The sequence below is a fragment of the Trichechus manatus genome, unplaced genomic scaffold (assembly GCF_000243295.1).
Source record: "Trichechus manatus latirostris isolate Lorelei unplaced genomic scaffold, TriManLat1.0 scaffold00040, whole genome shotgun sequence".
NCBI lineage: Eukaryota > Metazoa > Chordata > Mammalia > Sirenia > Trichechidae > Trichechus > Trichechus manatus.
In genome coordinates this window covers 1,547,209-1,560,175 of record NW_004443976.1, presented here as the reverse complement: position 1 = coordinate 1,560,175, position 12,967 = coordinate 1,547,209, and the positions used below count along the sequence as shown (strand labels likewise).

At 38.0% G+C, this 12,967-nt stretch overlaps 1 protein-coding gene across 4 annotated transcripts in view; it reads left to right on the top strand.

Annotated features, from left to right (window-relative positions):
* The window catches only part of ZNF624 (zinc finger protein 624), a 64,290-nt gene that overhangs the window by 38,070 nt on the left and 13,253 nt on the right, over positions 1 to 12,967 (top strand). For 2 of the 4 annotated variants that reach the window (XM_023731065.1, XM_023731063.1), the window contains 2 exons: positions 10,331 to 10,457; positions 11,155 to 11,250. In XM_023731065.1, the coding sequence (XP_023586833.1) occupies positions 10,388 to 10,457; positions 11,155 to 11,250 (166 nt within the window). In that variant the 5' untranslated portion in view covers positions 10,331 to 10,387. Of the gene's footprint in view, positions 1 to 2,798; positions 2,857 to 10,330; positions 10,458 to 11,154; positions 11,251 to 12,967 lie in introns of those variants that run through there. The other 2 variants (XM_023731064.1, XM_023731066.1) reach the window with 2 other exon arrangements.

The window sequence follows — 12,967 nt, the reverse complement described above, 5'->3', positions numbered from 1 at the left end:
CTTTCCCCCAGACTCTACCTTCGTTGCCTAGGAACCAACCCCATCATTGTTAAGGATATAAGTTTCTTTGTGGTCAGGCTAAAGAATGTGAATACCTCATGGAAACTCATTTGTTCCCTGATGGAAACTCTTTGTTCTCAATCTCCTCTGGAGATCAATGCTCTGAGCAAGGTAACTTTTAACATACTACTCCTTAAAATTTCCATCGTGTCATAGCTTTGTGACCAACTTGAAGTCCCCCCTTGACCCCATGTCTCTCAATCGTGTGTTTGACAATGTATTCATGTAACCAATAATGTCAGAGATTATGCTTTACTTTGTCTCGCCTTTGGCTGACTTCAATCACTGTAAACCAATAAGAATATTGTTTTGTACTTCCTCCTGTAGCCCTATAACCGTATGCCCCCGATTGCTCCCCCTTGAATTTGTGTGTTCCATTTGCTGGGACTCCATGTTTCGCCATTGTAATGTTCTTTTGTGCTGCAGCTGTCTTTATTCCCTCAATACAACCCTTTACTTTCACTTTTAATGTGACTTCATGATTTTGCTATAGGACAGTGTTATACTGTGGCATCTCTGAAACTCAGAATCTTCTCTTTCCCCAAGGATTTTGATTGTTTCTGTTTCTCTTTTTTATTTTATTTTTCCCCTCTCCCTCTAAATTCCACCAGAGGGTGCTCTGATCCTTTGGTTCTGCCGGCACTGACATGCAGCTCCAAGGAGGCCTTTTTATGTCTTGCCACTTGATTGGGCCCTTTAGGGCACAACTGGACTATGCCTTTTTTCACACTGTGTGACCTTAAAGCCTTGGAGGAGTCGTTCTCCATTGCCTGTCCTGGTGCCAGTCAGCTGTTCTGGGAACACGGACATCCCTTCCCACCTCTATGGTGAAGCTTAGGAATCGGGTTCCTAAGCCTATTGGTGTACGTAAATCACTTAGGCAAGATCAGCTGCAGTTTTCTTCTTCCAGCCTTTTACTGGCAGTTTTAAGTGTTGGTTCTGTTTCCCAGGCCTTTAAAAGACCAAATCAGCCTTTCAAGGGCTATAAACTGATCTCAACCACTTTCTAATCCTTTTTGTTTTAAAAGTTTCAGGTCTCCTGGGAAGGCTCTTCTCAGTGCCCTTTGATACCTATTGTTATGCAGCCATTAGGTTTAAATTGTCCCCTTTGTTTCATGGAGTCTGGAGGCAGAACAAAAAGGTTTTTTTCTCAGTCCTGCCTGGAAGGGAGAAGGGGCTGGTTTCTTTTCAGTTTTTCTTATTACCCCCAGACAAATATGGAAAAATCTGACAGCGTGCTGTCAGCAAAAGCTAAGTTCTTTTTGCCATTCTTCTGGACCTAGGGAGAGCAGTTCACTGTCTATGTCCAGGAACCTCGGCTTCACTGCCATGGGGCTTGGGCAGGAGGGGTTCCCTTGCAACAGAGAGCAAAACATTCCTACCTTGTTGGCTGGTTCATACTTCCTTCAGCTTTCGGCCAGGTCCTTTATCTCTTGCACTGGCTTCCAGAGTTCTGAATCCATCAGTTCTACCACATTATTTGTTATATTTTTGTTTTTCTTTGTCTTTAGTTGTTATAGGGGGGTGGAGGCTCTCAACTGCCTGTGCCAGCATCTTGGGGAGGAGTCTACTGTCCCTAATTCTTAATGTTCCTAGTTAACTGAAAGTTTACAGTGAATACCTTCTTGCTTGATAGCTATGTTACCCCAGGGGGGCGGTAGCTTCAATTTGATAGATTTCATTTCTTAGTGGTGGCAGCCCTAATTTGGCAGATGGTCACATCAGAATTGCTGATAATTGAATCCTACTGCAGTATAATCTGATTCTTGCTTTGTATTTTAAGACTCAGTACTGAGGCAGAGCCCCCACAGTGTTGCATTAAAAATCCTGTTTTCTTTGCTTGGCTTCCTCCCTCACAGTGTTGCATTAAAAATCTTGTTTCCTTGGCTGAGCTTCCTCCCCTCCCATCTTTGCATTTGAATCCTACTTTTGCGTGAAGGTTATATGTAAACCCCATTGTGCCTGCATAGTATGATTAAGAACGTTGCTGATAGAGCTTGTATGAACTTCCTACTTGTAAACCCCTTAAAAGTAACTTGTTTGCTCACTGTAGGGGAACAGTCTTGGCAACAGCAGCTCTGGCTGACTTCTTTTCCTCGTAGAATGAAGTAAAGGTGTCTTTTCTGTTCTCTCACCTCGGTCTCTTCGTTTATTGGCCGATACGAGTCACACTGAGCAAGAACCTGGGGTTTCCACCCAGTAACATTTCTGACGAGCCAGCCAGGAGTCATCTGCTCAGTTCCTGAGGTAGATCGGACAACAGACTGGCCCCGATGTCTGGTGCCACCAGGAGATTTCTCCTGGAGACCTTGGAGCAGCTCTGAAAGCCTAGCCACCTGGGACCCAAAAGATGACTGTGGGAGACATGAAACGCACATAAAAGGCTCTATGTACCTGTTAAGTTGGTGCACCGGATTAGGTTGTATAGTGTGTAAGTGTGTGTATCCAGAGAATGGGGAATGTTCAAGGGATCCTGGAATGCAGCCTGCTACAATGCATCTTTAAGAATTGGGAACAGAGACTCAGACAGACATGGCTCTGGCAGCATGCTTGTCCTTTTCCTACTTTTGCCTCTTTAATTATATGCCGAACAAAACCTTCCTTTTTGCTTTACTAAACTTTGTGGTGTTTTCACCCAACAAAAGCTAATGGTGTAGGTGTTGCAGGGATTCTAAAGCCACGAATCCAGTCGACCTCGAGGAGACCTGGACTGCGGAGCAGAAGCGGGCCAAAAAAAAAAGAGGTCCTATCTTCTGGACCCACGCATTCACATTCCATGTCCCTTCGACGTCAGTGGTGAGTGCCCTCACAAAATGAGCCTTCGCTTATTCTTTTTGTTCTCTTTCTCATGTTTTCTGTCTTTTTTTTTTTTTTTTTTTCAGCTTAACAAGCATTTATTATCTCAGGAAGTTTCCAAGGGTCAGATATCTGGAGTGGCTTAGCTGGGTGGTTCTGGCCAGTGTCTCCCATGAGGTTGGAGTCAAGTAGTTGGCCTGGGTTGCAGTCATGAAGATTTGACTGGGGGTGGAGGATCCACTTCTAATATGGCATCTCTCACGTGGCTGTTGGCTAAAGACTCAGTTCCTCACTGGCTGTGGTCAAAAGGCCTCAGTTCCTTGCCACATGGGTCTCTCCATAGGGCTGCTTTGCATGGCAGCTGGCTTTCCCCAAAGCAAGTGATCCTAAAGAGAGTTGCCAAGACTGAAGCCACAGTGCCTTTTTATGATAGAGTCTCTGAGTTCACATACCATCACTTCCTCTATTATTCTGTTGGTCATAGACACCAATCCAGTTACACAAGGACAACTCATGTTTTCTTAAGTTTTGTTTGACATATTTGTTTTGAAAACCAGTTGTTTGATTAACGAGAATCTTTCTTAGATTTTTTGCTTGATCATTTGGTTAAGAGTGACATTTACTAACTCTTTTGGTGAACTTCAGTTTAGTGTCCAGATTCAGGTGCTTGAAACATTAAAGAGAAAATTCTCTTTCAAAAGAGCTCTGGGTCACTATAAGCTGCAAAATTCAGGCATGGGTTGACCAGTAAAAGCCATTAGGGTGGTCATTGGCGCTCATCACGAACATTAAAGACTCCATGACAGGACAAAGGGGTCGTGAGACAGGCTAGAGCACGAGAGAAAACCTGGAAAATAGTGCTCTGTTTTGCCAGATTCTCAGGGGGAAGTAATAGCTCCTGGCCTGTTTTATGAAATTCACAGGGAGAAGTGATAGCTCCATACTTGTTTAATGATATGGTTTCTCAATAAAGAATCATAATGTTAAAATTATCAGTAGCTCCTTTGAAATATTTCCAATTAAAGGAACTAGTGTATTTAAGGTCTAAAATAAGAGACTAGGTCTCTAGCCAACAAGATGAATTAAGTTCAAAAAAAAAGAAAACCGAAAGCTTGAACCTTAGAGCTTAACATTTTTGATAAATGAGCCTGGATCTTCCCCCGCTACTGAGACACTGGTTTAAGGTTCATATTTTAAAAAACACTATAAACTGAATATACTAGAAGCAGTTTAGAATTTCTGTGGCACTTTGGGAAAATGAACTTTCCATTTCGTTGTCTTTTCTTTTGTGGGGAACTTTTGCTTGATGCTCAGTTTTTGTCAAATGGTCTAATATTCCTCCATCTGAGGCTCTGGCAAGTTAATAAGTTTTATCTAAAACATGTTTTTTTTTTTTTTCCCTTGTGAATTGAGTGAAGAGAGTGAGGGTGGGGCAAGATCAGGCGTCCCCAGCCCCCAGTCTCACTAACCAAGAATTGATGGCTTCTTTTATAAAATTTCTAAAGAGCTTTGTTATTTACCCAGTACGGTAGATAGCCCTTCAAAATGCCTAGGTCAACTTAAACGTATGTAAATGAGTTGGGATCACCCTGTCTTGTCTTCCCTGAATCAAGAGAGTAAGGGTGAGACAGGATCAGGCCTCCACAGCCCCCAGTCTCTGAAGTCATACAGCTCCAGGGAAGCTTTTGAAAGATGCCTTACAACTAAATGGAGACTTTAAGACAAAAGAAAATAAGAAAAAATTGCTGCTTTACTATAGTTACCAAAAATTAGAGAGATCTCAATCATAAAAGAACTGTAAACAAGTTCTCTCTATCGGAAGATAATTCTAAGAAGCAAAAAATAAAAATCACAATGAGACACAACTAAAATGGCCTAGAAAAATGTTTCCACCCATAGCCAGAGACTTAAGGTTATATCCATCTCAATGAATTGGTCAGTTGAACAGAAACTTTGTGATTTCCAAAGATGGTTGATAAAATCTTTAAGGACTAAAATTAGATTGAGAAGAATAGTAAAATTTAAATAAAAACTTGGAATGTTTGAACAAACTTCATTTCAACAATTATGTTTTATGGTATACAAGCTTAAAATAATTTCCAAGACCTTTAGGTAACTTACAGATATTAAATTTAATAAATAGATATCATAATTTAAGTTTATATACTTTTGCTTTTTATAGCATACACACACAAATATATATATATAAATATATTTGGGTCTGCTAATAAGTATGTTCATTTTTGCTATTTTAAAAGGATGTACCATAAGAGATATAGAACAAAGACAACGTTTAAGATGCACTGATTAATGTGTTTTTCAAATTTGGGAAATTTTTATCAAATTTGGGAAATTTTTGGCATTCTTTCTTCAAATATTTTTTCTGCCCCTTTCTCTCCTTTCCTTTTGGCACTCCTACTATGTGTATATTGTTATGTTTGATGGTGTTCCACAGGTCTCTGAGGCTCTGTTAATTTTTGCATTTCTTCAGTCTGTATAATCTGAATTGGTTTGTCTTCAAGTTTGCCAGTTATTTTTTTCTACCAGCTTAACTCTGGTGTTGATCTCCTGTAGTGAACTTTTAATTTCAATTATTGTACTTTTCAACTACAGAACTTCTATTTAGTGACCTGTACATCTCATACTTTCTGTTTAGTTGTTAGACATGGTTTCCTTTAGTTCTTTGAACATTCTTAAAACAGCTTATATAAAGTCTTTGCCTAGTAAGCACAACATTTTAGCTTCTTCAGAGACAATTTGTGTTGGCTTATTTTTTGTATTGACTGTGTATTGGTCCTATTTTTGTGTTTCTTTGTGTGTCTTGTAATTTTTTGTTGAAAACTGAATATTTTAATAATATAATGTGACTATGCTAAATATCAGATTCATCCCTTCCCTACAGTATTTTGTTGTAGAGGTTTATTGTTGTTACTATTTCATTGGTTTTTTGTTTTGTTTGTTTGGGTTTTTTTAGTGATTTTTTTGGATGAATTCTGTAAAGTCTATTCTTTGTTGTGTATGGTCACTGAAATCTCTTCTTGATTAACTTACTAATTAGCTAACGATTGGCAAGATATTTCCTTAAATGACTTGAACTGGAAGTCTTGTAATGTTCTTTGAAAGACTCTGTGTATTTGTTGGGGTACACCTTCTATTCTCAGGCAAGGAGTTTATAACTCTACCTTAGCCTTTACTTTTTACACAGACCTTCAAGGTCAGCCAGAGATGAGAGCTGAGGACCTTCTTCATTTTCTTTCCTGGGTCTTATCTCTTGGTGTTGGGGAAAAGAAGCCCAGCAAGTTTATTAGAATTACATCTGAAGTAATTAATAATAAATTTTATGAACTGTAGTTATCTCATGCACTCTCCATGTTTTATTATTAACAGAATTATCTAGAATTATCACAAAGTTTGATGTCCAAATAAACAAAGAGGTTTAAACAATTTGACAAGCATGTATATCTACATGTCAGAAAAACACAGGAAATCTGTTTCTTTTAATGTAGTATGGACCATAGCCAGAGTTGATCTAATTTGAGACCTTTGCATGATTAATTATGGTTCTTTACTTAGTGCAGTAGATCATAGAGTATAGTGTTACAAGGCTGAATTTTGGAACCAGACTGTGTGAGAATTTGATCAATTAATACATGATAAGCACAGTATATAACATATAATAAGCCAGTTGTAATCGAGTCAGTTCTGATTCTTGGTGACCCCATGTGTGTCAAAGTAGAACTGTACTCCATAGAGTTTTCAACAAATGATTTTATGTAAGTAGCTCACCGGGCCTTTCTTCTGAAGCAACTCTGGGTGGACTTGAACTGTCAACCTTTCGGTTAGTAGCTGAGTGCATTAACTGTGCCACACAGGGACTCCAACATATAATAAGCACTATACATATACAAGAGCCCTGGTGTCACAGTAGTTAAAGGGTTCGACTGCTAACCAAAAGATCAGCAGTTCAAAACCACCAGCAGCTCCATGGGGGAAAGATGTGGCAGTCTGCTTCTATAAAGATTTATAGCCTTGGAAACCCTATGGGGTTACTATGAGTCGGAATTGACTTGATGGCGTTGGGGTTGGGCTTTTGGGGTATACATATACAAAACTAGGGAGAGTATATAATGAATCCCCATGGACCTATTGCCCACCTTCAATAGTTATCAACTTACAGACAATCGTATTTCCTTTGTAATCCCACCCTCCCTAATTAGTTATTTTGAAACAAATCCAAGACATCATTTTGTTTCATTTATAAATGTTTCATTATATATTTCTAACAGATTTTTTAATGCTAAGTATCCAAAAAAGAAAAATCCATTGCCGTCGAGTCAATTCCAACTCATTAATATGACTATTATTGGTAAACCTTCATATCATCAAGTATCAAGGTGTTGTTTCCTCAGTTGAATTATATGTTCTAATTGTACAGTGTTTCTCTTACAGCACTTAATCTAGAGGTTTCCCCTTCCCTTTTTTCCTTTTTCTTATATTTGTTTATTGAAGAAACAAGATCATTTGTACTATACAGCTGCACTGTCTAATGTAGTACTGACTAGCCATGTGTTGACTGTTGAGTACCCGCAATGTCCAAATTGAGATGTGCTGTAAATTTAAAATGCACATTGGATTTCAAAGATGTGGTACAAAAAAAACAATGTAAAATATCTCATAACAATGTTTATGTTGATTACATGTTGGAATTATAATATTTTGGATACATTTAATTAAATAAAATATATTATTAAAATTAATTTTGTCCATTCTTTTTTGAACTTTTTTTTTGTGAAAATATACACCAATTCAACAATTTCTACATGTACAATTTTGTGAGACTGATTACATTCTTCAAGTTGTGGAACCATTCTCTCTGTCCTTTTCCAAATTATTCCACCATCATTAACATAAACTCACTGCTCCCTAAGCTTCTCACCTAACCTTTTGAGTTGCTGTTGTCAGTTTTATCCCATATAGATACTATATTTTTATGCAAGTAATGCACCTTCGACATTTGTTTGCCACCTACTCCCTTCTCCATCAAGGTATTTTTATTTTTGTAAGTGCCACTATGCCCTTTTTTTTTTTACATGTTGCTGTAAAAAAAAAATTAGGGTAGCATGCTTAGGAAAGTACCTCATGGGGGGAGGGATTGGTTGGCAAACAAACGTAGAAGGCATGCATTATTTGTGTAAAAATACTGTAATTTTTTAAAAGAGCACAGTGCTCAAGGCAGACATTTTTTACTAATTAAGCCAAACTATTGTTTGGTTTAAAGAAGACTCCAGGGGATAGTTTTGGTTTAAGATTTAAAGCTTCAGCAGTTCATCTAGCCTCAATGGCTCTAGAAAATCTGAATTCCATGAGAATTTGAGATTCATATTCTGAATTTACCCCTTTTTGATCAAAGATTCTTATATAGACTCTTTGATCAAAATGTGGATACTAGGAAATTTAAATGTAGCTTGCTTTATATTTCTATTGGACAACACTGCTTTAAAATTTCCCACAGTCTGGACTTTACTAATTGCATCCCCATGGGGTGATTTAACATGCCCTCTGTTCTGTGCATTTCCTTTAAATTATTAATTATTAAATCGAAAATCTTGATTATATTCAAGTTTTGGTGGGGTATATCATCAGGAAGTACATAATGCCTAGTGAAACTATTATGTTATCAGCCACTGATGATGATTGCCTAAAAAACCCATTGCTGTCGAGTCGATTCCAACTCATAGCGACCCTATAGGACAGAGTAGAACTGCCCAATAGGGTTTCTAAGGAGCTCCTGGTGGATTCAAACTGCCGACCTTTTAGTTAGAAGCTATAGCTCTTAACCACTACGCCACCAGGGTTTCCTGATGATTGCCTAGATCCTTTAATTCACTAGAGGTGGCAAAATGGTGATATTTTAATTCTATCATTCTTTGTTCATTTATTAGCTTCAATTCTTCCATAAAGAGAAATCTCCCCTTATTAACTATTTGATTACTTTGACATATAGTTTGCATAGGAAAGGAGGGACAAAAGGTTGATTGTTTTTACTTATTCACCAAATTCCAGGCATCCCCCAAAGGTGATCATTGAGGTTTTTGTTTTTGTTTTAGGTATCACGAACTCATGAATTTAAACGTATTAGATGTTTTTCAAATCTGTTGCCATTGTTATCCTTATTGATGCTGAGACTGCCCCATCATTGGCCAGTGGGAGCCTCTTAAAAGTTTTCTCCTGAGTCTTAGGCATGATCCTAGTAGTCTTTTGTCCCTTGCTTTTTAGTATGACAGAATGTTCCAGTTCCTTTTAGTGGGAAACAATATTTAGAGGTCACAATCTGGATTGTATAATGCTACTATATGTTGGTTATTTTTTCTAGATCTTTTCAGTGGATGAAACTAGGAAATAATTTTTTTCCTTAAAGATAAAATATTTCATGATACTTTCAATTCAAATTCCGAACTATGGCAGTTTTACCTAATATCATCAATATCTTCTTTCTCCATGCCAAATTTACTAGTTCTCAGCAACATCAATATAGTTACTCGCTTGATCCAAAACTACACACATAACAGTTACAGAATAGCATTACCATCACTACCACCAACAATATGATTGTTTACTGAAAATGGTTGTTTTTGCAGTTCTGCTTGTCCTCATGTCGTGCTATATCCCACTAGGTGTATACAGTCAAATTATTGTGTTTTAAAGTCACTCAGAATAGTTCCTCTCCAAATGGGTATGGCACTAACTGTATCAACTTTTAATTTTTTACTGATTGCTTTTTTAAATTTAAAATTTTGTTTTATAATGTAAACTAGTTACATGGTTCAAAAAGTCAAATATACAGAACAAATATTCCAGTCCCCTTCAAACTATTTCCAATGAGTCATTCTTCCATTTTTTATACAAGCTACTTTTTTTTCGTGTCTTCACCAGAGAAATTCCACAAACTCCCATAATTTCTTATTTTTATTTCTCAAAGAGAGAACTTAAAGTATTCTATTTTTACAATCTGAATGATAAACTATCTTTTATTGATATATGCTCTGTAGATTGGAACCAAAATATAGCTGATACTATAGATAAATCAGGATTTTGATGGAGAAAAAAATGATTTGGGTGGAAACTCCTAGCTGTTTTAAACTATTTTAAAGATTTTTGGGGAAGGAGGAAGCCATCCTGTTTGATAACATAATACAGCAGGGCCAATATTTAGCAATTACAGAAAGTCAAATTTGAATTAGTCTTAAAAGATCCTGCTAAGAGTTAAAACTCCAAAAATGAAATGGGCTTCCTCTTTAGGTTTTAAATACTCGTCACTAGAGAGATTCATACATCCTGTAAGAGGTTGAACTGGTTGGTCTCCATAGTCATTTGGTGATTCTGATTTCTAGAGTTCTTCCCCGGTTTTGTGTGTATTATTCTGCTTAACAGGCCGATTGTATACTCCCTGGTGATCACAATATATTTACTTTAGGAAGCAGTGACATTTAAGGATGTGGCTATTGACTTTACATTGGAGGAGTGGAGGCTGATGGATCCTACACAGAGGAACCTGCACAAGGATGTGATGCTAGAGAATTACAGGAATCTGGTCTCCTTGGGTAAGGATAACTTCTCTTCAGAGTTTTCTTTATCTGCCCATTTGCCCAGATTTGTAGAAGATACAGAGCCTCTAAAATACTTAACTGAATTGTGGTTCAGAGTTTAGGTTTCAAAATCTCATAATCTTAGGGCATATTGTTGGGAGTTATGTTATTCCTTACTTTCAACTAAAATAACTTAGCTCATTGTAGAGTAAGAAGTATATATTTCATTGGAATCTTGGAGACTGGTGACAGTCCCCCAGATTTAGGACCAAAGCCATTTTTAGACACTTCTGTAAATGGAAGTTATTACCAGCCTCCACATAGAGAGGAACAAATGTATTCATTTTATCTCCAAATTCAGATTATTCCAATAACCTATTATCCCACCAAACCTGGGATACCTTTGTAATTCTCTAGGACACCACTGTACAAGACAACATTCTGCTATGATGGGAATGCTCTGTATCTGCACTGTCCAATATGGCAGCCACTAGCCACTTGTAGCTATTGAGCACTTGAAATCTGGCAAGTGCAACTGGGAGCTAAATGTTTTATCTAATTTTAATTCAAATTTAAATAGTCACATGTGACTAGTACAGATATAGAATTTCTTATAATGACCACTGTGCACAGAAAACTAAGGACTGAGACTGAATTTGGAAATGGTTCTTGCTTATAGCCACAATACAATCTGTTATTTTTATCTAAACAGGGCTTGCGGTTTCCAAACCAGACATGATATCTCATTTGGAGGATGGGAAAGGACCATGGGTGGTGGTGAGAGAAATTTCAAGAGCCCCATATCCAGGTGAGTGAAAAGAAATCAGGAAAATGGAATTTATTTCAAGTAACAGGTCAAGGATGGAGCAGAAAATTTGAAGTATTTTTTAGGGTAACTTTGCTCAAAGCTTTGTTCTAAGAGAGCCCTGGCGGCACAGTGGTTAAGTGCACACTGCTAACCGGAAGGTTGCGGTTTGAACCTAGCCGCTCTGCAGGAGAAAGTTGTGGCAGTCTGCTTCCATAAAGATTTACAGCCTTGGAAACACTATGGGACAGTTCTACTCTGTCCTATAGGGTCACTATGGTTCAGAATTGACTTGACTGCAATGGGCTTGGTTTTTGGTTTTGCTCAAAGCTACTCAGAAAGATTCCTTCTCTCTTCCTCTTTCCCTGCCCCTTTCTCCCACCTCCCCTCAATGGAGAGGAAGAAATTGATGTTGCAAGACAAAGATGGAATCACTGAAGGACTTTGAGAAGGTGAAAGGTGATAGAATCTAGAATGAAAAAGGAGGGATTTATCTTTGATAGTTAGGAGGCTACTTCTTCTTGTAACACTAGGAAAAACGGAGAAGATGGGTGTCAAAGATTGAATTATGTCCCCCAAAAAATGTGCGTATCAATTTGGCTGGGCCATGATTTCCGGTATTGTGTGATTTTTCTACATGTTGTAAATCCTGCCTCTATGATGTTAATGAGGGAGGATGGGCAGCAGTTATGTTAGTGAGGCAAGACTCAATCTACAAGATTGGATTGTATCTCTAGGCAGTCTCTTGAGATATAAAAGAGGGAAGCGAGCAGAGAGACGGGGGTCTTATACCACCAAGAAAGCAGTGCCGGGAGCAGAGTGCGTCTTTTGGACCTGGAGTCCCTGCGCAGAGAAGCTCTTACTCTGGGGAAGATTGACGAGAAGGCCGACAGAGAGAGAAAGCCTTTCCCTGGAGCTGACATCCTGAATTTGTACTTTTAGCCTACTTTACTGTGAAGAAATAAATTTCTCTTTGTTAAAGCCATCCACTTGTGGTACTTCTGTTATAGCAGCACTAGATGACTAAGACAATGGGTATAGATATAGGTCAAGTGGTGGTGGGAAGATTCTATTATGATAGCGTTTGTGCTTTCTGTGAGGGCAAGAAGAGAGTTGTGAGAGAGGGAAAGTTATATTTTTTATGGTATATAGAATTCCCCTGGGAAGCTTCTAGTCCTTTAGTAATTATTAAAAAAAAAAAAATAGCCATTGAGTCAATTCCAACTCATGGTGACCCCATGTATGTCAGAGTAGAACTATGCTCCATAAGGTTTTCAATGGCTTTTGGAAGTAGATTGCCAGGCCCTGCTTCTGAGGTGCCTCTCAGTAGATTGAAACCACCAACTTTTCATTTAGCATTTTTGTTTCAGTTTAGTAAGTTATGTTTATCTAGGAATTCATCCTTTTTGATCCTTTTTATTGTGTGTTTGTTTTGTTTCATTATTTTTCACTCTTATCTTTGTTGTTGTTAGTTGCTGTTGAGTTGACTCCAACTCATGGGGACCCCATGTATAACAGAATAAAATATTGCTTCATCCTGCACCATCTTCATGATCTTTGGTATGTGCGAGTCCATTATTTCACCACTGTGTTATTTTGAGGACCTTCCAATCTAGAGGGCTCATCTTCTAGCACTATTTAGGAAATATTCTGTTGTGATCCATAGGGTTTTCATTAGCTGATTTTTGGAAGTACATCACCAGGCCTTTCTTCCTAGTCT